Below are 23,303 nucleotides of genomic sequence, written 5' to 3'. Positions count from 1 at the left end.
ATGGGGACTTGGTCCGATTACATAGACTTCTTAGTCACTCCAATGGATGACTACCAGGTTGTCCTTGGGTTGGAGTTTATGGATCAAGTCAAGGCATTTCCCATGCCTTCCGCCAATACCATGTGCATCATGGACGGGGAGCAAGCTTGTGTATTGCCCACTAGCCACTCTACCAAGCCGGAGACGACCATACTCGTGATTGTGCAGTTCAAGAAAGGCATCAAGAAGAAAGAGGAAAGCTACTTGGCCATGCTCAAGCACTCTGACGACGAGGAGCCAAGCCCGCCAGAGTCAGGGCCACGGGAGGTAGCAAAAGTACTCGAGGAGTTCGCTGATGTCTCACCAAATGAGCTGCCAAATGAATTACCATCTAGAAGGGAGGTAGACCACCAAATTGAGCTGGAACCAAGTGTCAAGCCACCTACCAGGAGTCCTTATTGCATGGCACCACTAGAGCTAGCAGAACTAAGGAGGCAGTTGCGGGAACTACTAGATGCAGGGTTCATTAGGCCCTCCAAAGCTCCCTATGGTACACCAATCTTATTTCAAAGGAAGAAGGATGGTTCCTTGCGCATGTGCATAGTCTACTGAACACTCAACAAGGTAACCGTGAAAAATAGTTGTCCTATTCCTTTGATTGTCGATCTTTTCGATTAGCTGAAGCATGCCCACTACTTCACCAAATTGGATCTGCGGTCAGCTTACTACCAAGTGCGCATAGGCGAAGGGGATGAGCCGAAAACCACGTGTTATAAGGTATGGATCTTATGAATTCTTAGTTATGCCATTTGGTCTAACAAATGCACTAGCCACTTTTTACACTTTGATGAACAAGATATTCCATCCCTACCGCAACCGATTTGTGGTTGTCTACTTGGATGACATAGTGGTGTATAGCAAACCCCGAGTGGAGCATGTGCAGCACTTAAGGCGGTTTCTCCAGCTACTTCAATAATCATTTGCTGCCTCAGCTGCGTCGCACGGATATGAAGTAGGGCCTTTGCCTGATGCTCTTGGCACTACGGTAGCAAGTGGAGGCACTATGCATGCAGTTGGAGTTGAAGTTGGTTTGTCTTCTGGCAGTAGTGTCCTCCCCTCCACCGCATGTTCGTTTGGTGGTGTTCATAGAGAGAAGTTAAGAGGACACGGTTGGGCAAATGATGTGTGGCAGTGTTTCATCAAATTATGGATGGCAGAATGTCGGGGATGCAGCTTATACTGACAGGGTAATTGGGCAACCTGCGGCCAAGGTGTTGATGGCTTGTATAAGCCGCCATCATATTTCCTGGGTCTGATCAACCCGGCATTAATTGATGTGAGTAATCAGAATGCATCCTCTGATTTGCATGGTTTTGCTGATGCTATTGTGTACGCTGAGTTGTATAATTGAAAAGATGATCCTTCGTCTTCTGTTTTACCGGCCCATCATTCCACGTACATGTATAAAATAATTCAATTAGGAATGGTTGTGGCTAGCTGTAATTATTGCTAACTCTATTATTTTTATCTGGGAATTTAAAAATTCTCTGCCACTACTTTTGAGTTTATGTTCAGGATATTATGACCCACTAAAAAGCCGATCTATGTATGTAAATATTTATTTCACCTTCTAGGTTTTGTGTTTGATCATTCAACAGGGTAGAAATAAGTGAGGTACTGGCTGTCAGAGGTTATTTTGGTTTTCGGAATAGACCATAAGGTGCATAAAAACACATAATTTATAATTTTTATATTAACCAAGTGGGACATTTCTTGACAGGCTAAACTTTGTTCTAGGCACTCGGTTGCGGAGCAAGACCTCTTTAAAGTTTAAACAAATTGAAAGTGCACAAGAGAATCATGCCTAAATAAAAAATTTACATGATAATATAAATAAGGAAATGTTAAATCAGTTTTCTCCTAATTTCCATCTGTACAGGAAACCACTTCTCTCAAAAATAAATCAGCGAGATGATCATGTCTCCACTCTGTAGATAACAGAAAAGAGGAAGATGAAGAGCAAAGCAGCTGTGATTTCATCTAGTTTGGTATTCATTTTATCAAACTGGGCATGGGGAGATTGGTGTGAAGGTGCATTACAGATAGGATTTTACAGAGGGAAATGTGGAATTGCAGATGTTGAAGCCATAGTGGCCGGCGTCGTCACTGCAAGGTTCGTTAGAGATCCCACTATTGTGGCTGCACTCTTGCGTTTGCAATATCACGATTGCTTTGTCAATGTAAGCTTCCACTTTCTGTAATTTCATTAAAATTAAATCTCTCTGTTAACAGATTAGCTCATCAACTTCTGTTAGTCAACACAGCGCTAGCTTCAGAGTTTAGATGTTTTATTGGTTGACAACATTCTTTGTGTGGATACGCATAAGTTTCAGTATCTATTTTCTTTTACCTCTTTCTCCTCTTTTTCTGTGGGATATATTTTAAGCATTTTAGTATGATGAGTATCATAGATCATTTATATGGTCATATGCCTGATTGTCACATGCATTATTAGATCTCAATAATCAATTAATAAAATAAATATGTTTGTGGGAATGATGATGAAAAAGGGGTGTGATGCATCAATTCTGGTAGTCGGCAGCAACAGTGAGAAAACAGCTCCTCCAAATCTGAGCGTAAGAGGTTTTAATATTATAGATGACGCCAAGGCCGCTGTTGATAGAATTTGCCTAGGGGTGGTCTCTTGTGCTGATCTTATTATAATTGCTACTAGAGATGCTGTTTTCTTGGTAATCACTCCCTCTTCAATTCAATCCTGCACAATTAACACAATATTATTTATTTTTAGTGCAGTTAACGATTTGTAATAGCAATTGAATTAATTGCAGAGTTTAGGAGTAAGATATGAAGTGCAAACAGGAAGAAGAGATGGTTTAGTCTCTCTACCTCAAAATGTGTCTCTCTTTCTCCCACCACCTTTAGCTTCAGTCTCTCACTCCATCGCCTTATTCGCTAACAAAGGCCTCACTCCGACTGACATGGTTCTTGTTCTAGGTACATAATTCTTTTACCCACATCAATATTCATGTATAACATACACTGATATTTGTCATGAACTTTGTAATGCAGGTGCTCATTCTGTTGGAGTAGTTCATTGCTCACTCTTAAAAGATCGCCTTTACAATTTCAGACACACCGGTAGACCTGATCCAACCATGGATCCTTTTCTTCTAAATTTACTCAGACTTCGTTGTCCTCAAAACACACCGACAAACAATATAGTTAATCTTGATCAGAATCCATTCATGGACAACTCATACTATCAGCGGTTATTGTTAAAGAGAGGCATTCTTCCGATTGATCAAGAGTTAGCATTACACCCATTAACAAGGGGTACAGTGATGACCTTAGCCACCAAAGGGTTTGATTTCCCGTCCCGGTTCGGCGCTGCCATGGTTAAACTTGGAGCTATTGAGGTTCTTACTGGTAGTCAAGGAGAGATTAGAAGATCATGTAGAGCCTTCAATGAGCATTAAAAAGTGATGTTTCAATCTTGGAAATCAATGGATATTCAGCTAGCATAGAGATATAGGATTTATTATTTAAATTATTTTGGAGCTAGTTAACTTATTATGCTCCATCATAAGCAAATTAATATTCATGATTGTGGCATTGTCCTCAACATAATATTCGTATAGGGCCTTGAGAGATTATTATAATACCAACTATTGCATTGATGGGATAATGTATTATCGTGTACACTTAACCGTTAGATTACTTGTTATACATTATATATGATCAGTTTTTATTTAACCATTAGATTATTTGTTACACATTATATGTGACCAACTTTTCTAGTAATTTCTTTATTAGTGAAATTTAATTCAAAACATGTACATTTTAAATTAAAAAAAAAAAAAAAAAAGTAAGGGAATTGCCCTTGTCAATTACTTACTAAAATAAAGGTTTTTATAATGAAATTTGAAGGTTAACATATCCCGACCCGAGTCGAAATTAAATAAAATTCGGGCCAACTAGAAAGCACTATTGCGCCGATTCTTGAACGTTATAAAATATGAAATACAACGGTTAGTCGGTTAGCTCTTTGGCGGGAGAAAACCGAATGGTTACTTGAACAAGAAGAAAAGCAAGAATTTGAGCTTGCGTTCCTGGTTTCTGTCTCTCCATGGATCATCAAACGAGACTACACAGACTCGTTGAAACAGATTGGTACTCTCCTCGAAGACTCCTCAGTAGCCCCACCGATTTCGATTTTCCGGTACAAAACAACCATATTCCAATCTTTCTTTGTTCTAATTTCTTCAAGAATCTTTTATTTATTACTTTTTTATTCAAAATTTTATTGTTTTCTTGTTCTTTGGCCTTTTGGTTATTTGCGAAAGGGAGATCGCTTTATACCCAACAGAAGTTTGATGAATCTTGATCAAGCTCACGCTTTGTTGACCAACAAAACAATTAAGCGATGCCAAAATCCAAAATTCAATGTAATTTTCTTTCTTTATTTCACTGTTGTTGCTGTTTTTTTAGTTTCACTTGTGATATAATTAGTTTATCAGTAGATATGTTGTTCCCTGGGTGTAGGTGTTTCTATTGTGTTTGGTTTTCGGATTATTATTATTTTTTTTTTAAAATTGGGGGGGAAATTCATGAATAACTATTGACTTTTGTTGAGATTCAGATTTGAGGGAAATTCAGGTTTTATTTTTCCGGTAAAAAATTATAATAATATTTCCGTTGTGTTACATTGATTGTGTTAGGGATTCTAGTTTGTGGCATGAAAAATAGGTAGAAATTTGTACTGGGCTTTTAGGTTGTCAATAAATGATGTGTTGACATTCAAAAAACAGAATTACATTCAGGGTTAAGGTTTATGATTCTGTATTATATTTCTGTTAACAGGATGCATATAGACAGAATCTGGAGGATAATCTGACTTTGGATTCAGAAGGCAGACCGTTTAAAATGTTGGTTTTCAGGGGAAGTCCAAAATCAAGTAGAAAGTCCAACCGTCTTATTGATGAGATGAGAAGGGAAGATGCCGAGGCACTGCGAAATAGTACCCAGCTATATCAACATCGAGGCATGCCCAAGGTAACTAGTCTCAGTTTTGAACCTCTTCTAATCGATTATTGTTATAGAGATAACAGTAACCAGCCAGTTGTTTTGATCACCGAGATCTATCAATATGCTTTCTGAATAATTTTCGGATTCAACTTTTCTGAACAGGTTTTTATTTTATTTTTTTGAAATAAATGGGAAACAAAGAAAGAAAAAAAAATTACTCTCAACTATCCTTTGCATTTTGGGTCCTTACTTTGTACTTAATGACATGAATTTTATGCTGCTTACTTAGATAATTTGATTAATGGTGTTTGTAGAAAGAAGCTAAGATCCTGGATGCACCTAATCTAAGGAATGATTTTTATCTGAACATCATGGATTGGGGGAAAAACAACATGCTTGCTATTGCTTTGGGCTCGGTGCTATATCTTTGGAAATCGGAGAATGGAGATGTTCAAAAGTTGTCAGAATCTCTTGGGGAGGAAAATTACCCGACAAGTTTGGTCTGGTCTCAGGATGCTAGAAATCTGGCTGTTGGATATATGGGCTCCGAAATTCAGATCTGGGATGCCGAGACCTCAAAACTTGTAAACCTCTCCTCTCTTCAGTCACTCTTTCTGCCGTCATGTCAATCAGTTGTTCTGGGCTCGTAATGTGTTAAAACTTATTTTTTGAAATGCAGGTTAGGAACCTCGAAGGTCACCTTAGAAGAGTAACAACTGTGTCATGGAACCAATGGAATGGTCACATTTTAACATCAGCAGGCCTAGATAAATCCATTATCAATCATGATGGTACTCGAATTTCATCATATCTTTAAAGGAAATCCACATTCTTTTCATCTTCAACTATTGTAATTTCTATTCATTCAGATACTGACTTTTATTATATTTCTCATGCTTTCATTGGCAGTTAGAGTGTCAAACAATGTGACTTCATGCATAATAGCGCACACTGAAGAAGTGTGTGGAGTTAAATGGTCTACAGAAGGCAATGTTCTGGCAAGCGGTGGTAATGATAATCTGGTATACATATGGGAGCCTTCCAAAATGAGTTCGTCCAAATTCTTGTACCAGTTTAATGAACATAGTGCCGCAGTCAAGGCCCTTGCATGGTGCCCGTACCAATTTAATGTACTTGCCTCTGGAGGAGGCACAGCAGATGGGCGAATTAAGATATGGAATGTACAAAAAGGGACATGCATCTGCAGTGTAGATACCAAAGCACAGGCAAGTGAAATAATTTACTCTTTCTTTTGAGTTTTGCATAGGCTGAAATTTCTTCTTCTTCTTCTTCTGTTTTAATGAAACCCCAGAATGTCTCTTAGCAATCGATCACTAGAAAAAACTCAAAATAATTCCTTTTAAAATTTGATTTCTGTCATTATAAATTTATCCCATTTCCCAAACTAATTGTTCTTTTTAAAAAAAAGTTTGATTTCAGATAGCCCATCAATCCTTGTCAAGTTTCAGATTTTATGTGATTTTTGGTAAATTGGTGTTTACGCATGCAGATTTGTGGACTAGAGTGGAACAGGCATCACAAAGAGATATTGAGTGGACATGGCTTCAGTAGAAGCAGAAATGAAAACAAACTATGCTTGTGGAAATACCCTTCCATGGCTAAAGTTGGGGAATTAAAGCCTGAAACCCCTAGACAAAGCTCCAGAGTCCTTGAGCTTTCCCAGGTTTGACTATCCAAACTTAATTTTAGAGGCCAGTAGATTATATTCTTAAAATAAATAAATGTAGCTGAGTTCCTTGATCAATCATGAATATTTTTCAGAGCCCTGATGGCCTAACTGTGGTATCAGCTGGGGCAGATGAGACTATTCGATTCTGGGAGATTTTCGGACCACCTTCCAAAGATCCAAACGTTTCATATCTTGACAGCCTTCTCTCTCTAAAGACATCCCCCATAAGATGACGAGAAATGGAAGAATCAATTTTGTTACAAGCTTAATATTTTCCATCACCCTTTTTTATTTATCTACTTCATTGTACAGAAACTTGAGAACACGGCATCTCTTTTCTTTTTTTTGCTGTATATGTCAGTAGATATATTTTAGTAGTAGCCGTTAGAATGGATGAAAATAGCGCAAGCCACATGCGAAAATTTTGATTAAAAAATAATAACCAGTCCTATACTCTTTCGCTTTCAGCTTTTGATTCTTTGTATACTCTCATCGGCATTACCTTCTGAACCTAGAATATATTTTGCAGACACACAAACTTAAGCGCTTATCTTGTTCTCAGTTGTAGAAGGCTATTTTTTTTTTTTTTTTAATTTAATTTATGGCACTACACAGTTGATACATACACGGATGGATAAAACACCTTTACACTATGCCGCTCAAACTGATCTCTTCTAAGTGAAAGATAAGACAAAACGAAATAAGAAAATCTCTACTGTCCTAACACTCCTATTACTGCAAAAGTGGTTCTAATTCAATCATTCTCTGGGTCATCACCATCACTCTCTACATACATCTTTACAGCTTCATCGTCTGCCATTTCCTCATCCTCTTCTTCTCTTTCCTTCCTCGCTTCTTCCTTTTCTCTCTCAACAAGTAGAGCCTTTGCTATTTCAAGTCTACGACTGACAGCTTCCCATGATACAAGCTTGTCCATAAAAATTGAAATGTAATCAGGTCGGCGATTCTACAGGGAAATAATATGGCAGCTGTTAGACTCCACTTTAAGTAGTAATAAATGAATTTCTCACAAATTTGAAAGCTAATTGCATATCTCATCGACCATGTCTCACCTGAAAATCGAGGTAATATGCATGCTGTTGAGAAAAAAGAAAAAAAAAACAGATTCCATTGTAGAATTAGTAATCAGATAATTTGGATATGTTCACACAAAGAAGTTTATATATTGACTTCATTTTTCAATCAATAAAAGACGATGAAAATGTTTACCTCCCAAACATCAATAGTAAGGAGTGGCTGCAAGAAATTAACAACCATAAGATCAGATGTATAGAGAACAAAAAATTAAAACAGACAAGACAAAAGTTTTACTACCAATGTAAATTACGTCTTTGTATATTGTTAGGATCCCACATAGAAAGGAAAAATGGTGGGCATGTGGGTTATAAAGGCTTGGGCACCCTCCCTTAGCAAGCCGGTTTTCCAAGAAGAGTTCTACCCAAACCCATGAAAGACTCGTGGTCCAACCCAAATTGTTGAGTTATTGGAATGGGTTCCTATCAATTGGTATCAGAGCATGATCCTGCGCCTATGTGGCAGCGCATACGTGGCAGGCTGGCCTTGGGCTCGGGCTGCTATCCCGAGAAAGGGCATAGAGGCCCGAGGGAAAGGGGATCCGCGTAGTCACCCAAGGGGTAAAGAGGCCGACGTGGACATCGGTTGCGGAAGCGTGGTGGAATGTTAGGATCCCACATTGAAAAGAAAAAGGGTGGGCATGTGGGTTATAAAGGCTTGAGCACCCTTCATTGGCAAGCCGGTTTTCCAAAGAGAGTTCTACCCAAGCCCATGAAAGACCCATGGCCCAGCCCAAATTGTTGAGTTATTGGAGTGGGTTCCTATCATATATTAAACACGAACCAGAGATTTTGTACTCAAGTCAAATGTACTCACAAAATAATCCCAGACAAGTGGATTCACAGCATTGGGACTCTTCACTACTACAAGCTTTTTGTCCTCTTCTGATGGAAGAGGATTTACGGCATTGTCGACATTTAGTCTATTTGCTTTGTCTGGATTAAAATCACAACACGAAGAAAATGTCAGCACAACTTGTAAAACATGAAAAGAAGAACATCGGTAGGAAGATCACTCACAAGCAAGCCAAGCCCAACCAGAACCAAACTGTGTGGCTGCAGCTGACTTAAATTCCTTCAGAAATTTTTCAAAAGAACCAAAATCTCTTTCGATCAATTGTAAAAGTTCACCAGATGGCTTTCCTCCACCGCTCGGTTTCATGGATTCCCAAAAGAATTCATGGTTCCAGGCCTGAGAAGTAGTAAAACAACTATTTAAACATTATGGAAGCATCAGAATCGAAATTGAAGACATGAAATGACTTCCAGCTAAAGGAGAAATTAAGGTTTTTATCAAATAAGTTCATTTAATTTGTGATCTCCGAGATAATCCATTCATATGCTTGATATTAAAGGATCAAATTCTATATCTAAATGATACAAAGATGCATCGCATACCTGTGCAGCATTGTTAAAAGCTGGAAGCATGTCACCATTATTATAAGAAACAATTACAATGTCTCCTAACGACATTCCATCTAGCTCTGTTCCTACGATTTGCTTGTTCAGGTTTTCCACATAAGCTCTGTGGTGCTTTCCCCAATGATACTCCAGGGTCTCCCGACTCATATGTGGCTCAAGAGCATCCTGCAACCCACATCTAACTTAAAAAAAACACCAAGAAGATGCTTGTTTCCAGGGGCTTAAGTAACCTCTCTTGCATTATTTCTCTTAGTTTCTTAAAAAAACGCCCATAAAACCAGCCTTATCTATACATATCACTTGACTCAACAAAAATATAGACCAATGAAACCAAAAGACAATTGAAAGTTTTGTAATTAACACTTGATGGATTTTCTAAATGTAAAATGTTAATACTTTTAAAGTTTATGCATTGCCGACTGTGTATTATTGAAGAGCTGACATCAGCCATACTGACAAATAGCTTACCATTGGATATGGAGGCGGCTTCAGCTCAAATTTAGCGCAAATTTTAGTGGAACCAGCCTTCCTTGCACATTTTCTCGGCACCATCTAACATAGCAATATAGCATTCTTAATAAAGCATTTCATCGAACACCACCTCTACATGTTGGTTCTCATAAATTACGCAATGAAATAAAACTAGATAAGAAGAAACCTTTTTGTTTGTCCACTGAAACTGCAAGCCTGGAGTGCACCCACCAAGTCCTGAGATAAAATCCATGTTAAAAACAGATAGAGAGCGTAACATACTAAGCAGCGGAATCCGATTGGGTCACCTTGGCATGGGAAAGTAAATGCAATAGGCCTAGTAGCTAAGGAAGCCATCCTTGAATGTTTCCACCAATTTGAGAATAGAAAGTGTACTGGGTTCAAGACTTTCAACTTTCAAAGTACTTAGATTTTAGGACTGTACTGGACCTTGGTACTGCCGTTTAGTAATGGGTGGGTACTACACAAGTGCAGTACATGTAGGAGTAGTACGCTGAAGTTTTAACTAAAATAATCTTAGTGGAAGATTCTAGGGGTGTGTCGCAATAATGTGCTCATAATGTCACCATTCTGCTGAAGCTAACTTCGTTGGTTTATCCTTGGTGTTTTGCCTTTTTGTGACTATAATATCACTGTGTACTACAAGCTTGGTTATGTTATAATAAATCACCATGTACTACAAGCTAACAAGCTTGGTTATGTCATAATAAACTTGGAACATTGAGTTTCTGAGTTAAAACTTTTGTAGGAGTACAGTTTAAGGAATTCAATTTTGGTATTTCACCAGATATATTTTCGATTCTGGGTTGTAGAATTTCTACGTTTGCAATTATATTATATATGGGTATATTAGAAATTAGAATAAGCAGCTTGACATATCAATTTTCAACCAGATGGAACTTTAAAGTTTTAGAAGAAATCTATGTATTTCTCCAGATTCCCTTGGCACAAGATGATAATCAGTGTCTACAAACTTGGAACTAAATAATTGATCATTTGGTGAAGTGAAACGTAACAAAGAGAGGAGTAGTTAGAAGTGGTAAAATTAATGGAGAAACAAGTGAAAATAATATAATCATAAAACAAATAAATAAATGGACCCATTTATAGAGTAAGAATGGGATGAAAAATATTGTTCTCATAAAAATTGTGGCACACGCATTGCTGAAAAAGACCTCAAGAGCAGACAGACGAGAGTTTATTCTTGGAAGAAATATTATGGTCCACCTATGCCCAAATTCTTTTTCGTGGAACAAGATCTGAGGTTTTTATTTCATCTATTTTGGCAGCTACAATGAAATCATTCATGCTCAAGCCTCCTGCAAGTAAATGAAAACTTTTAAACGACTGTATAAGAATATATGCAATATAAAGAGAGTAGCAGCCTCTGTGTGATTACCAGAGCACAATTACTTTGAAAAAAAAACGCCTAAAGCAATTATAATCAGAAACAGAACTTGGTGAAAACTTTGAAACTAGAAAGTTTACCAATGGAAGACGTCCATAATACAGCTCTAACTTGATTTGGCTGTTCCAAGTGGAGATTTGGGAAATGGCCTGTAGGTTCTGTAACCCTGTATATTCTATTCACGAGTTCAACCCCACATTTAAAATCTCTCAACTTCCACAAGCATTGAAGTTTAAGTCCATCCTCTTCCTCCAAAAGTCTCCAGCCAATAACCTACAATAAAAGTTTTTTTCTTTTTAACAACTGAAACCCAAAAAAAAAAAAAAAAAATCCTTACACCATTCTATTCAAGACTGAAGCCATTGATGCACATTCAAGAAGACTTGTTGGTGCAGTTCGAGAATTATTTGATCTCATTGCAGCATAGCCGATACAGCCCAAAAGAAAGTTTTGACGCAACTTATCTTAGTAAAAAAAAATTATATATTGGAACATGAGACAACACCAGAGATTCTATCAAAAACAATATGTTACGTACCAACTGATTTTCCCTTAAGAATTTGACAGTTCAAACATAGCCTTTTAAGTTGAGATAAATAGGAAATTGTCTGTTGAGTTTGATCAAAGATCAATCTCTATATATATATGTAGTGACCTAGCTATTGGGTGACTCCATGAGAACCAAATTGCAAAATAATAGAAAATGTGGAAAAAGTGCTCTTTAGATATTAAGACTCCAAAACCAAGGGTCCAAACTCAAAATTCAACATGGAATCAAAAGAGGGCTCCTCCTCAAAGACAAAAAATTCTTCAACAGATATCTAATTGTTGTAGTTTTGTATGCACTACAGGAAATAAAAAATAACTACTCGCTTGAATTTGCCAATTCCATAGTTTCAGAATTCAAATTACATATGCAAAATATTCTGACAGTCCCTTATTTTCCCACTGCAATTACATCAGAGTAATATTCTCATATTGGAAACCGAAAGTTCGGTATTGAAATGAAACCATAAAGTGCTTCCTCAACGTCATTGGTGTAGAGTTTCGTTTTTTCATATTTGAAAACCGAAAACAAGTACTACCTCACAACACAGAGACAACGGAGGTAAATTTTTAAATACCAAAACTTAATTATCAACCCAAAAAAAACATTTCATGATTCACTCAAGTGAGTAAAAGTTTTCAAATTTTTAATGAACCTAACAAGTGAAAGTTGCAAGTGGGTGCACCTGGTTTTAACTTTAAAAAGACCTAAATAACATAGCTTTCATCTCCTTCTTCACTATGTAACTCAGACTACAATTGATACAATTTATTAATGTTTGTTAGTGAATGGCGAGTTATAATGCAAAAAAAGAAGTGGGCTTAAGTATAGCAATATAACCTTCTTCAACAACTTCTGTGCATCATCTATGGACATCGGATTCTGCAAAGGAGACACGGAAGAGCAGTCTTGTTGAGCAAGAGAAAGAGCAGAAAAATTTGGAATTAGTATCTTGTGCTCAGTGTCAACATTTCCCAAAACTTTATCTGCAAACCCGCTTTCTACTTCTGCTGGAAACGGGTCTCTGGCTCCAAAATCACCCAACAGATCACTTCCCATAGCCTCAGTTCTTGTGGTTGTTTTCAGGGAAAGTCGACTCTGAGCTTGAATTGAGAACAACTGGGTAAGGTGGTGGTGGTGATGACGTGGAGAAGAGATGCGAGGGTGGACGAAAGAAAAAGAGAGGTGAGAAGTGGTGGCCATGAGGTTGTTTGGGTGGTGAGAACAAAGAGTCTGTGTCTTGACTTGGTGAGCTTATCTGGTGCTCATACACTCTGCTCTTGAACCGGTTTGTTTTCTGGTTCGCTAAAATAACTGGTTGCCGGTTTAAGGGCATCTCCGACCCAACATCACTTTGTTGTAACTTGTAAAAGTGAGTAAAACACCAAATTGACGTAAAAGTTTTGTTCCAGCCCACACCAAATTGGAGTAAATGAATAGCATCATACCAAATTTGGTGCAATAGTATCCATGTGTGATACTTGTTAAAGTGTGAAATAGGAAATAAGATCATTTTCATTAAAGACCATCTTCTATATTAGTTTAGGATCAAAACTATTAAGAATTAGATCAGTTATAATAGGAATGTAACAATTTACTTCCTAGATGAGTCTTTTGCTTTTGCTATAAATTCATTGTACATTTCATTGTGAAAGAATAAGTAAAAACAAAGTATTTCTTCACATGGTATCAGAGCTTAGTTTCTGAAATTCCAAATTTTTTTTCCTCTCTCTTTCTCGACAATTTTTTTTTCCGGCGACTGTTCTCCGACAACGATCAGGATCTGGTCTAATCACACCAAACTGATCGTCTTCTCATCGTCGTCATAACCCAAGTGGTTTTGTCATCGGCCACCGCTGCACTCGCCCTCACGCGCCAATCGTGTTTCCGTCAGCCTCTGCTCCGATCTGCTTTTCCAGCGAGCGTGAGCTCTCACCGCCACCAACATCTTGTTCCTCTCCACCTCGCCGGCAAAACCCTTCAAGGTATTTCCGTCAGCTTCTACTCCGATCTGTTTTTTCGGTGAGCATTCTGTTTTTCCGATGAGCGTGAGCTTCTGCTTTTTTGTCAGCTTTAAGACACTTTGACCTTCTTCATGGATCCCCCTTCATCAGCCTCTCACTCACATCCAAGTGGTTTTCTTTTTTATCTCTCCCTCCCATCACCACTGAGAGATTAATTGGGACTGTTAATTATTGATCCTGGGCTGCCTTTGTCGAATTATGGTGTATGGGTCAAGGTCTGGAGGATCACTTGACCACCAAGGCTGCCGATATTACATCAGATAAGTCTTCTTGGACTAAAATTGATGCTCTGTTGTGTAGTATGTTATGACAAACTATTGATCCCCCCCTTCACCTTATTTACAAATCTTACCGCTCTTGTGTTGATATTTGGAGTCAGGCTAAACTTCTCTATACAAATGACATTCAACGTTTATATTATGTTGTGTCCAACTTAGTTCATCTCAAACAACATGATATGAATATGTCGGACTTCCTTGGTAAGATGGCCTCCCTTAAGACAGAATTCAATCTGCTGTTACCAGCTGTAAATTTGCGGCAGAAGATTTGGCTCAATGGGACAAGTTCTTTATGGTCCTGACACTTGCAGCTCTAGGTCCAAATCTTACACCTGTTCGAGATCAAATCCTTTCTGGATCTATTGTGCCTTCCTTTGATGAAGTGTTTACTAGATTACTTCATGTTTCCTCCCCTAGTACAGTGCATTCCCCTGGTGACTCTTTGGTTCTTGTTTCTTAGTCCCACACTTTTACTAAAAGAGAACAGGGTGATCAAGGTGATAGAGGAAATCGACCCAAGTGTAGTTACTATCATCGGTGGGGGCATACCAGAGAGAAATGTTTTAAGTTACATGGTCGACCTACCCAGGCTGCTAATATTGCTCAGGCTGATCACTCTGATCTTCATTCTGAGTCCTCTACAGTGCAGGTTCAGCCCTCCTTAACTCTCACAGGTACTGATTATGATGAATACTTACAGTATCAAGCCAGTAAGCAGTCTTCTTCATCCATTACCTTCGTCGCTCAAACGGGTAATTCAGTTGCCTGCCTTACTCAGTCTTCTGCTCTAGGACCTTGGGTCCTGGATTCAGGTGCCTCGGATCATATTTCTGGTAACCCTCGTTTACTTACTCAGATTACAAATATTGCATCTTTACCCCTTGTTACTTTAGCTAATGGGTCTAAAGCCGATGTTCAAGCTATTGGTTGTGCAAAACCCCTCCCCTCCTTAGAATTAGACTCTGTGCTTTATATTCCCAAATGTCCCTTTAATCTCGTGTCTGTCAGTAAACTTACACGCTCTTTAAATTGCTCTATTCATTTTGATACTGACTCTGTTGTTATACAGGACCGTGACACGAGACGGATGATTAGCACAGGACGTGAGTCACAGGGTCTCTATCATCTCCATATCCCATCTACAACATGCACTATCTCTGAGTCTCTGGATCGCCTTCATAATCGTTTGGGCCATCCTAGTCTTTCCAAACTTCAGAAAATGATCCCAGGTCCATCTAAATTATCGTCCTTGAGTTGTGAGTCGTGTCAACTTGGAAAATATACTCGTAGTTCTTTTCCAAAGCGTGTCAATAAATGGGCTGCGTCCCCCTTTGAGTTAGTGCATTTAGATGTGTGGGGTCCTTGTCCTGTTACCTCTAATTTGGGATTTAAATATTTTGTTACCTTTATTGATAACTATTCCCGTTGCACTTGGTTATTTCTTATGCGATCTCGTTCTGAATTATTTTCCATATTTTCATCATTTTGTGTTAAAATTAAGACTCAACATAATACTACCATTCGTATATTACGGAGTGATAATGCTCGTGAATATTTCTCTGATTCCTTTACTAAATTCATATCACCTCAGGGAATTCTTCATCAGTCTTCTTGTGCTTATAGTCCCCAACAGAATGGCATTATTGAGCGTAAAAATAGACACCTCATTGAAACTGCTCGCACTCTTCTTTTACATAGCCACGCCCCTTTTCGTTATTGGGTTGATGCTGTTCTGACCACTTGTTACTTAATAAATCGCATGTCTTCTTCTGTCTTACAAGACCAGGTCCCACACTCCATATTATTCCCTGATCATCCACTATTTTCTCTTCCCCCACGTGTCTTTGGGAGCACCTATTTTGTTCACATTTTCTCTCCTGGTCAGGATAAATTGTCAGCCAAGTCTATGAAGTGTATTTTCTTAGAGTATTCCCGTCTTCAGAAGGGCTACAAGTGTTATTCTCCTGCCACACATCGCTACTTCATCTCTGCTGATGTTACGTTCTTTGAGTCTTCTCCCTTTTTTTCTCATCCTACATTAAAGTCTGATCCGATAGTAGATGTTTTACCAATTCCATAGAATGCTTTCCCATCTTCGTCTATTTTGGTACCTCAGTCTACTACTAATACCACTCTTCCTGTTGATAATAGTCTTGTTCCTTTTACAGGTGATCCTAATGTTCTTACTGCTGTTCCTGAGATCCCTATCACTGCAGGTCCTGTGCTCGATTCCTCCAATGCCACGGTCTTGTCTCAAGCTAATCGGTTTCCCATTGCTATTCGTAAAGGTATGCGGTCTACACACAACCCTCATCCTATCTACAATTTTTTGAGTTATCATCGTTTATATCCTTCATATTATGCCTTTGTATCCACCCTTTCTTCTGTTTCTGTTCCTTGCATTGTTCATGAGGCACTTTCTCACCCCAGTGACGTCAGGCAATGCCACGGTCTTGTCTCAAGCTTATCAGTTTCCCATTGCTATTCGTAAAGGTATGCGGTCTACACGCAACCCTCATCCCATCTACAATTTTTTGAGTTATCATCGTTTATATCCTTCATATTATGCCTTTGTATCCACCCTTTCTTCTGTTTCTGTTCCTTGCATTGTTCATGAGGCACTTTCTCACCCCCGGTGGCGTCAGGCAATGGTTGAAGAAATGTCTGCTTTGCATCATAATCATACTTGGGAGTTTGTTTCTTTACCTTCGGGCCATTCAATTGTTGGTTGTCAATGGATTTACACTGTAAAGGTTGGTCCAAATGGTAAGGTTGATCGGTTGAAAGCCCGTTTGGTGGCTAAGGGATACACTCAGATCTATGGGACATATTATTTTGACATTTTTTCTGTTGTTGCTAAGATGTATTCCGTTCGGTTGTTCTTTGCTATGGCTGCCATTCGACACTAGCCTATGCATCAATTGGATATTAAGAATGCTTTTATTCATGGTGAACTTCAGAAAGATATTTATATGGAGCAACCTCTTGGTTTTGTTGCTCAGGGGGAGTCTGGTTTGGTATGTAAACTTCATCGTTCTCTATATGGCCTAAAACAGTCTCCTCGTGCTTGGTTTGGACTATTTAGTATAGTTATCTAAGAGTTTGGTATGATTCGATGTAAGTTTGATCATTCTGTTTTCTATAGACATACATCACTAGAGCAATGTATCTATCTGGTTGTCTATGTCGATGATATTGTTACTACAGGGAGTGATCAAGATGGCATTGGACAATTGAAGCAACACTTGTTCAAACACTTTCAAACGAAAGACTTAGGGCTACTCAAATACTTTCTTGGCATAGAAGTCGCTCAGTCCAAATCTGGTATTGTTATTTCTCAGAGGAAGTATGCACTGGATATTCTAGAGGAAAGAGGGATGTCAGATTGTAGACCAATAGACTCTCTTATAGAACCTAATTTAAAACTTTCACCTAGATAGGGGGAGCCTTTGTTGATCCTAGAAGGTATCGAAGACTTGTTGGAAAACTTAACTATCTTACTATCACACGACCAAATATTTCCTTTTCTATCAGTGTTGTAAGTTGGTTCCTTCAAACTCCATGTGATAGTCATTGGGATGCAGTTGTCCGGATTTTAAGGTATATCAAGGGAGCACTAGGTAGAGGCTTACTGTATGAAAATAAGGGCCATTCACATATTGTTGAATATTCAGATGCTGATTGGGCAGGTTCTCCATCTGATAGACGTTCTACCTCAGGTTTTTGTGTCCTTTTTGGAGGAAACCTAGTTTCATGGAAAAGTAAGAAACATGCAGTTGTTGCAAGGTCAAGTGCTGAAGTAGAGTATCGTGCAATGACCTTAGCCACTTGTGAGCTTGTTTGGTTGAAACAACTAATTCAAGAGTTGAGATTTGTCGAAGTATCACAAATGAAGTTACTCTGTGATAATCAAGCTGCCCTTCATATTGCTTCAAATCCAGTGTTTCATGAGAGGACTAAACACATAGAAATTAATTGTCACTTTGTTCGAGAGAAAATTCTATCAGGGTGTATTGCAACTAGTTATGTCAGTTCCAACGACCAGTTAGCAGACATCCTCACTAAGTCTCTCAAGGGTTCTCGTGTTGATTTTATTTGTAACAAGCTTGGTGCATATGACTTATATGCTCCAGCTTGAGGGGGAGTGTTGAAGTGTAAAATAGGAAATAGGATTATTCTCATTAAAGACTATCTTCTATATTAGGTTAGGATCAAAGCTATTAATAATTAGATCAGTTATAATATAAATGTAACAATTTACTTCCTAGATTAGTCTTTTGTTTTTGCTATAAATTTATTGTACATTTCATTGTGAAAGAATAAGTAAAAACAAAGTATTTCTTCACAATACTATTCATATACTACAAAATATATTTTATTTTCTTATTTTTGTTATTAAATTTTTTAATTTATATTTATACTAATTTGATTATTATTTATATTAATACAGAAAAACCTCTCTATAGTGATATTCTATATAGAAATAAACTCTACATAGTCATAAAAAAATTTAGTCCCAATTTAGGATAATTATAAATAAGAATAAATCTCACATTGTAATAAGTTATAATTTTTCTAATTCCCATCTTAAGAAAAGTTGCCTCCACATAGTAATAATTATCTATATATTATCAAAAAATATATGTTATGTTACATTAAAGATTTAAGATGAAATAAAATATTTATTTAAAGTTGTTTGGGACAATGATTTATATTTTAGAGTTGTTACCACATTTTTTACCTTGCTAGCATGTAATAACTTGCTAACATGGACACCTTCTTGTTAAAGCCAAAATATTTTTAGTTTCTTAAGCATGTTTAGAGTTTCATGGCACGAAACTTTTTGTATTTCCGTACTATCATCCTTAGGATTATTTCCTTCATCTTCTTGTCTAATTGTAACAATGATTTTTTCTTCGGTTAAAGCATACACGATTTGTTGCTCATTTGGATAATCGAGGAAGACATTAATATCCATTCGATTAGTGTAGTGAAATTGTCAAATCTGATTACTCAATTTTGCAACGACTCTTTTATTTTTCTCGTCCACTTCATTTGTAACTTGCAATTCACCGAAATCGGGGGTCCTAATTTTGCAATGCTTAAAACCATTGGCAATTGTCTGTGGTTTCACATCAATTGACCATGCATCAACTACATTTATAGTTTCATCAATGACACTTATCTTTGCCGGTTCTAAGACACAGTCTTCTATCAATTTCAAAAGTAGGCAATTGAAGCACTGAATTGAAATTCTAATACTATTAAAATATGAATTGAAATCCTAATACTGTATTACTAAAATATGAATTAAAAAATAAGAAATCAAAACTATAATTTTTGTAACTACACCTCCATTAAATTATAATCTCATTATAGTAATAAAATTAGGTAGTCCCACAATTATGATTTATGACTATAGAGGGGTTTTACTATATTTATAATAATATTTATAATAATTATATAATTAAAAAAGTGATGAAAAATTAAAAACAAAATTTCATTCAACGCAAATATTAAACTACAATAACTCAAAATAAACTAACACTAGTTTAAAAATATTAAAATTAAAAGAAAATAAAACATAAACTAAAATAACAATTTATGGTATTCCGGTAGATTAGTTTTGAATTCTCTAAGATCGTCAAAATATTGGAAAGAATTAGAGCTATTTTGAGATCTTTGACCTTGTTGTTAAGCTCTTTTTTGCATAATTCTTGATTTTGCTCATTTTGAAAAAACTCAAACAAGCTCGGATCAGTTATAGAATTCAAATCCTTGAATAAATTTTTGTTATCTTCTTGATATTCTGCCAAAATCAATTTTTTCATTTGGAATTTTACTTTTGTGGTGGTGGTGTTGCTTTTTTTTTTTTTTGTTTTTTGTTGAATTTTATATTAGATGTAATTTTTTTTTATATTAAATGTAATTTTTATTTGATTAAATAAATGCTTCTTTTTATTAAATTAGTATATTTCAAAGTTTTATTATTTAATAAAAATTTCATTCTTAATATTTAATTAATATATACAAAAAAAATAAGTGAAATAATTAATTGTTGATTTAATAAAAAGAAAAAGAATATTAATATCTATTTTGGTTTAATATATGATACAATAGGTTAGAGATGCAATAGTGAAATACACCAAAAACTGCACCAAATTGGTGTGAAAGTTGCACCAATTTGGTGTTTGTAGTTGGAGATGTTTAAGGTTCACTTATCCCATGTCATTCATCACAGCCAGTTGTCACGTCACGTCACTGTTCAAATAATTGGTGCCAGGGTCACAACCAATTTTTTTTTTTTCTTTAATAATTTGAGGTTAGTTTATGCCTACTTCCATTAATTTCAGAGTTTCTAATGTTCAAAGATAAGTCATAAATATAGTAGATAGTTTCAAAATGATTTGAAACCTAAAAAGTCAATAAAGATAACAAATTTTCTTAACTATGAGACCAATCTTTCGGATTTGGCACAACCACTTCGTTCAGTTTCAGCACACGTTTTATTATTTTCTCTGTTTCCTATTTTTTTCTATTTCACAAAATTATATAAATTATTATACATAAAATAAAGTAAACGGAAGAATAAATATTAAAAATTGTTTCACATGGCAAGCTTGTATGCTTATCCGTTTGAAGTGATTAATGAGTAGAAGAATCAAAACTGTTTGGAAGGAAAAATATATCAGGAAATGAGCCAAATACAAAACAATATGTATCCTGCTGATCTAACAGCAAAAGAGACATTATTATCAGACAGAATTTGATAAGTAATTTTTGTTGATAACACTAAACATTATTTCCGGGGCTTGAAACATAAAACATAAGCTTGAGGAATTAATTATTTCTTTACTACTTAATTTATAGGGAGAAAGGCTTTGTATACACATCGAATGGTTCATTAGCTGTCAACTGAGGCTCCTGCATCCAACACAAGAACAAGTTCAGATATATAATAGCAGGAGCATCAGGCATATCAATAATACATAAAGAGACTAGATGTACTTCTTATGATAAAAACAATGATTTATATCATTATATAGCACCATCACTGGTTGTAAATAAAATCGTATGCCTGCAGTTTCACTGTTCAGAATTTTCGAATTCGAGGGTGAAAAGAATTTGTTCTAGTATCCCCAATGTATATGAAGTGCATCCAACTTAAAGTTAACACCCAAGTTTTCCAAAGAGTAGCAAGAGGACGCTTACATAATTCTCTGATTAATCCACTTATGTACAGAGTCAGAAGTGAACGTGTTGGTTTTGGGGTAGCAGAGTTGATGGCTAATAGATGAAACAGTTAAATTTCTAGTCCTTTGGAATTATTATTGTTCACAACTCCTGAGGTATCATGCTTACTTGAAACTCCAATGTAAAATTTCCAGTGTTGACAGAATAAAAATGTTGAATTTCATATAAAATTTCCATAACAGTTGATAGAGATTAGAGATGATAGTTACACATATATACCTGTGTTAATCTGCTTACACTCCCTCCTGTTAAAAGCATGTTGATTAGAGATGGTACAAGAGTAAGACCGCCACTAAACTCAGTGTCTGCATTACGAATAGTAGAGCGCATCGCGTTTAGAATTTTCCCATAGGTACTTCCATGTCCACGCTCAATGGCTTGGATGAAAGAGAAAGTCATTGCCCCTGTTGATGTGATCTTCGACAGAGCCTGTCCATCATGTATACCTTATAATTAATCTCCATTCTTAACTCAAACTATACAATATACATTTTGATCGAATGAAAACTATGACTTGCATAAATATATGCCTAGAATATTTTACCGTAGTATCAGCAGATGTTTGATAATTATCGCAGCCTGCACTAAAGGAAATAGCCTCTCCGCCACTTGTGCCTTTCCACATTCCAGATCGAGGGCGATGGTCCTCCCATACATACTTCCCGTGTCTACATCCCAAAGTATAAAAATCCTAACATCAAATCCTATTATTATCTAAACTTATATCAAATATGAGTAACAAAAAGGGAATAAATAATGAACCTGTCCATTCTACAGAAAAATGGTAAATCTAGCACGGTTCCACTATGACAAGAATCTATGATTGCATGGAGCTTGGCGCCACGAGGAAGGGGCTTAACTATAGTTGCATTGATCTCATTATCCACAATCAGTCCCTGGGTTTCAAAATCCACTGGACAAAGAGTTTCATCGTATCCATCAACCTCGTCACCAGTGTAGTTCCTTTGCTGTGAACCATGACCAGAATAATGGAACACCAGTGAATCTCCGGGTTGACAGCCTTGCACAAGCCAGTACAATGCCATTCTCATGTTATATTTGGTAGGACGCTTGTAGGGATCACTTTCTTCTTCTGCAAAATTTATTTTCAGAAAGGATTTGGTATTAATATCCTGAAAATAAAAGTTCATTTTTACTTTTAAATTAAGCTTTGACTGATGTTAATACAAATTTAGAACCATAGAAGTTTCCTTAATTATAATTGTAATAAGAGAAGAGAATAATAATTAATGTAATATTACCGGTGAGCATGAGAATTGAGGAGTCGGGGAACTTAAAGCGGTTAATCAACAAGTACTTCATACACTTAGCGTCATTAATGCAACCCTTGAGCTCGTGCCTTGAGTACTTATAACACACGCCGATTATCAAGGCTCTCTTACGGCCGTGGGCGTTGGGAGTCTTGAACGACGTCACATGGTTGTAAGGCGAGGGAGTAACAACCGGCGGAGGAGGGTACTGTTGGTGTTGGTGGTGAGTGTTGTAGGAGGAGTTATTGTTGATGCGCGTGACAGCATGGCAAATAGCACAGCGGATTGACTGCGCCCCAGGTGGAAGCTGCAATGGCGTGTGGCAGTTTGAACAGTTTACCAGCATTAACATTGTGCTGGATTTTTAAGTTGGCTGTGAATTGAGTTGGATCCCAAAAGGTTAAATTTGTATAGCACCGAAAGCCAACATTTTGAGAGAGACGGTGCGGGACTTGAGAGGAATTGGATACTTGAGAAAAGAAATTCCAAACCTAATTGATTAGGAATTTCAGGTAAGAGATGCATGAACACCGTGATATAAATTCTAAGAATAACTGGGATGGCGATGGGATGCCTTTACAACTGTTTAATTTTATAATATATGTTGAAGTATACAAATTCGTTTTTGGAAAAAAGAGCCATTAGTCCTGGTAGAGGACTAGAGGTATACATATATATTGAATTTTTCCAACTTTCCATGGATTATCTAAGTGTTTCGTGTAAGAAGGGATTTCTTCAAATTTTTTCCGATTGTTGGCTCTTCGAATATTCTCAGAGCTGTTTGAGATAGTACGAGAG

At 36.9% G+C, this 23,303-nt stretch overlaps 5 protein-coding genes across 5 annotated transcripts; 2 read left to right on the top strand and 3 right to left on the bottom strand.

The window, feature by feature from the left end:
* LOC116135689 (peroxidase 60-like) lies at positions 1-3,476 on the top strand. Its single transcript, XM_031421404.1, has 7 exons — positions 1-529; positions 972-1,153; positions 1,197-1,289; positions 1,974-2,219; positions 2,550-2,729; positions 2,829-2,994; positions 3,070-3,476. Exons 1-7 carry the CDS (start codon positions 1-3, stop codon positions 3,474-3,476), a joined length of 1,803 nt encoding a protein of 600 aa, XP_031277264.1.
* A 650-nt stretch (positions 3,477-4,126) lies between these two features.
* On the top strand, positions 4,127-6,948 carry LOC116135667 (cell division cycle 20.5, cofactor of APC complex-like). The gene is made up of 8 exons (XM_031421384.1): positions 4,127-4,219; positions 4,344-4,445; positions 4,861-5,052; positions 5,340-5,609; positions 5,705-5,816; positions 5,935-6,251; positions 6,536-6,709; positions 6,808-6,948. Exons 1-8 carry the CDS (start codon positions 4,127-4,129, stop codon positions 6,946-6,948), a joined length of 1,401 nt encoding a protein of 466 aa, XP_031277244.1.
* Positions 6,949-7,290: 342 nt separating this feature from the next.
* Positions 7,291-10,320, bottom strand: LOC116135732 (superoxide dismutase [Fe], chloroplastic). The gene is made up of 9 exons (XM_031421444.1): positions 10,011-10,320; positions 9,890-9,939; positions 9,700-9,783; positions 9,208-9,396; positions 8,830-9,001; positions 8,627-8,745; positions 7,946-7,972; positions 7,789-7,812; positions 7,291-7,682 (listed from the first exon to the last, which is right to left on the bottom strand). The coding sequence occupies exons 1-9, from the start codon at positions 10,057-10,059 to the stop codon at positions 7,470-7,472; spliced, it is 927 nt and encodes a 308-aa protein (XP_031277304.1). The 5' UTR covers positions 10,060-10,320; the 3' UTR covers positions 7,291-7,469.
* A 483-nt stretch (positions 10,321-10,803) lies between these two features.
* On the bottom strand, positions 10,804-12,968 carry LOC116135734 (probable pterin-4-alpha-carbinolamine dehydratase, chloroplastic). Its single transcript, XM_031421445.1, has 3 exons — positions 12,519-12,968; positions 11,212-11,404; positions 10,804-11,042 (listed from the first exon to the last, which is right to left on the bottom strand). The coding sequence occupies exons 1-3, from the start codon at positions 12,879-12,881 to the stop codon at positions 10,951-10,953; spliced, it is 648 nt and encodes a 215-aa protein (XP_031277305.1). The 5' UTR covers positions 12,882-12,968; the 3' UTR covers positions 10,804-10,950.
* Positions 12,969-20,631: 7,663 nt separating this feature from the next.
* LOC116135735 (metacaspase-1-like) lies at positions 20,632-22,991 on the bottom strand. Its single transcript, XM_031421446.1, has 5 exons — positions 22,497-22,991; positions 21,997-22,327; positions 21,779-21,902; positions 21,454-21,663; positions 20,632-20,904 (listed from the first exon to the last, which is right to left on the bottom strand). Exons 1-5 carry the CDS (start codon positions 22,855-22,857, stop codon positions 20,845-20,847), a joined length of 1,086 nt encoding a protein of 361 aa, XP_031277306.1. The 5' UTR covers positions 22,858-22,991; the 3' UTR covers positions 20,632-20,844.
* Between the last annotated feature and the right edge of the window lie 312 nt (positions 22,992-23,303).

The sequence above is a fragment of the Pistacia vera genome, unplaced genomic scaffold (assembly GCF_008641045.1).
Source record: "Pistacia vera cultivar Batoury unplaced genomic scaffold, PisVer_v2 Contig302, whole genome shotgun sequence".
In the NCBI taxonomy this organism is placed as follows: domain Eukaryota; kingdom Viridiplantae; phylum Streptophyta; class Magnoliopsida; order Sapindales; family Anacardiaceae; genus Pistacia; species Pistacia vera.
The sequence above is the reverse complement of the archived record's forward strand: the minus strand, read 5'-3'. Positions and strand labels throughout refer to the sequence as shown.

Coding starts and splice junctions, on each gene's coding strand:
- LOC116135689 (XM_031421404.1), top strand. CDS start 1: ATGGGGACTTGGTCCGATTACATAGACTTCTTAGTCACTCCAATGGAT. Junction 530..971: donor GCCCTCCAAAGCTCCCTATG/GTACACCAATCT, acceptor TTGCTGCCTCAG/CTGCGTCGCACGGATATGAA. Junction 1,154..1,196: donor AGTTAAGAGGACACGGTTGG/GCAAATGATGTG, acceptor TATGGATGGCAG/AATGTCGGGGATGCAGCTTA.
- LOC116135667 (XM_031421384.1), top strand. CDS start 4,127: ATGGATCATCAAACGAGACTACACAGACTCGTTGAAACAGATTGGTAC. Junction 4,446..4,860: donor GCCAAAATCCAAAATTCAAT/GTAATTTTCTTT, acceptor TTCTGTTAACAG/GATGCATATAGACAGAATCT. Junction 6,252..6,535: donor GTGTAGATACCAAAGCACAG/GCAAGTGAAATA, acceptor TTACGCATGCAG/ATTTGTGGACTAGAGTGGAA.
- LOC116135732 (XM_031421444.1), bottom strand. CDS start 10,059: ATGGCTTCCTTAGCTACTAGGCCTATTGCATTTACTTTCCCATGCCAA. Junction 9,940..10,010: donor ATTTACTTTCCCATGCCAAG/GTGACCCAATCG, acceptor ATTTTATCTCAG/GACTTGGTGGGTGCACTCCA. Junction 7,813..7,945: donor TTACTATTGATGTTTGGGAG/GTAAACATTTTC, acceptor TTTTCTCAACAG/CATGCATATTACCTCGATTT.
- LOC116135734 (XM_031421445.1), bottom strand. CDS start 12,881: ATGGCCACCACTTCTCACCTCTCTTTTTCTTTCGTCCACCCTCGCATC. Junction 11,405..12,518: donor CACAGAAGTTGTTGAAGAAG/GTTATATTGCTA, acceptor CTTTTATTGTAG/GTTATTGGCTGGAGACTTTT. Junction 11,043..11,211: donor ATTATGGACGTCTTCCATTG/GTAAACTTTCTA, acceptor ATTTACTTGCAG/GAGGCTTGAGCATGAATGAT.
- LOC116135735 (XM_031421446.1), bottom strand. CDS start 22,857: ATGTTAATGCTGGTAAACTGTTCAAACTGCCACACGCCATTGCAGCTT. Junction 22,328..22,496: donor CTCAATTCTCATGCTCACCG/GTAATATTACAT, acceptor TAAATTTTGCAG/AAGAAGAAAGTGATCCCTAC. Junction 21,903..21,996: donor TTTTTCTGTAGAATGGACAG/GTTCATTATTTA, acceptor TTTGGGATGTAG/ACACGGGAAGTATGTATGGG.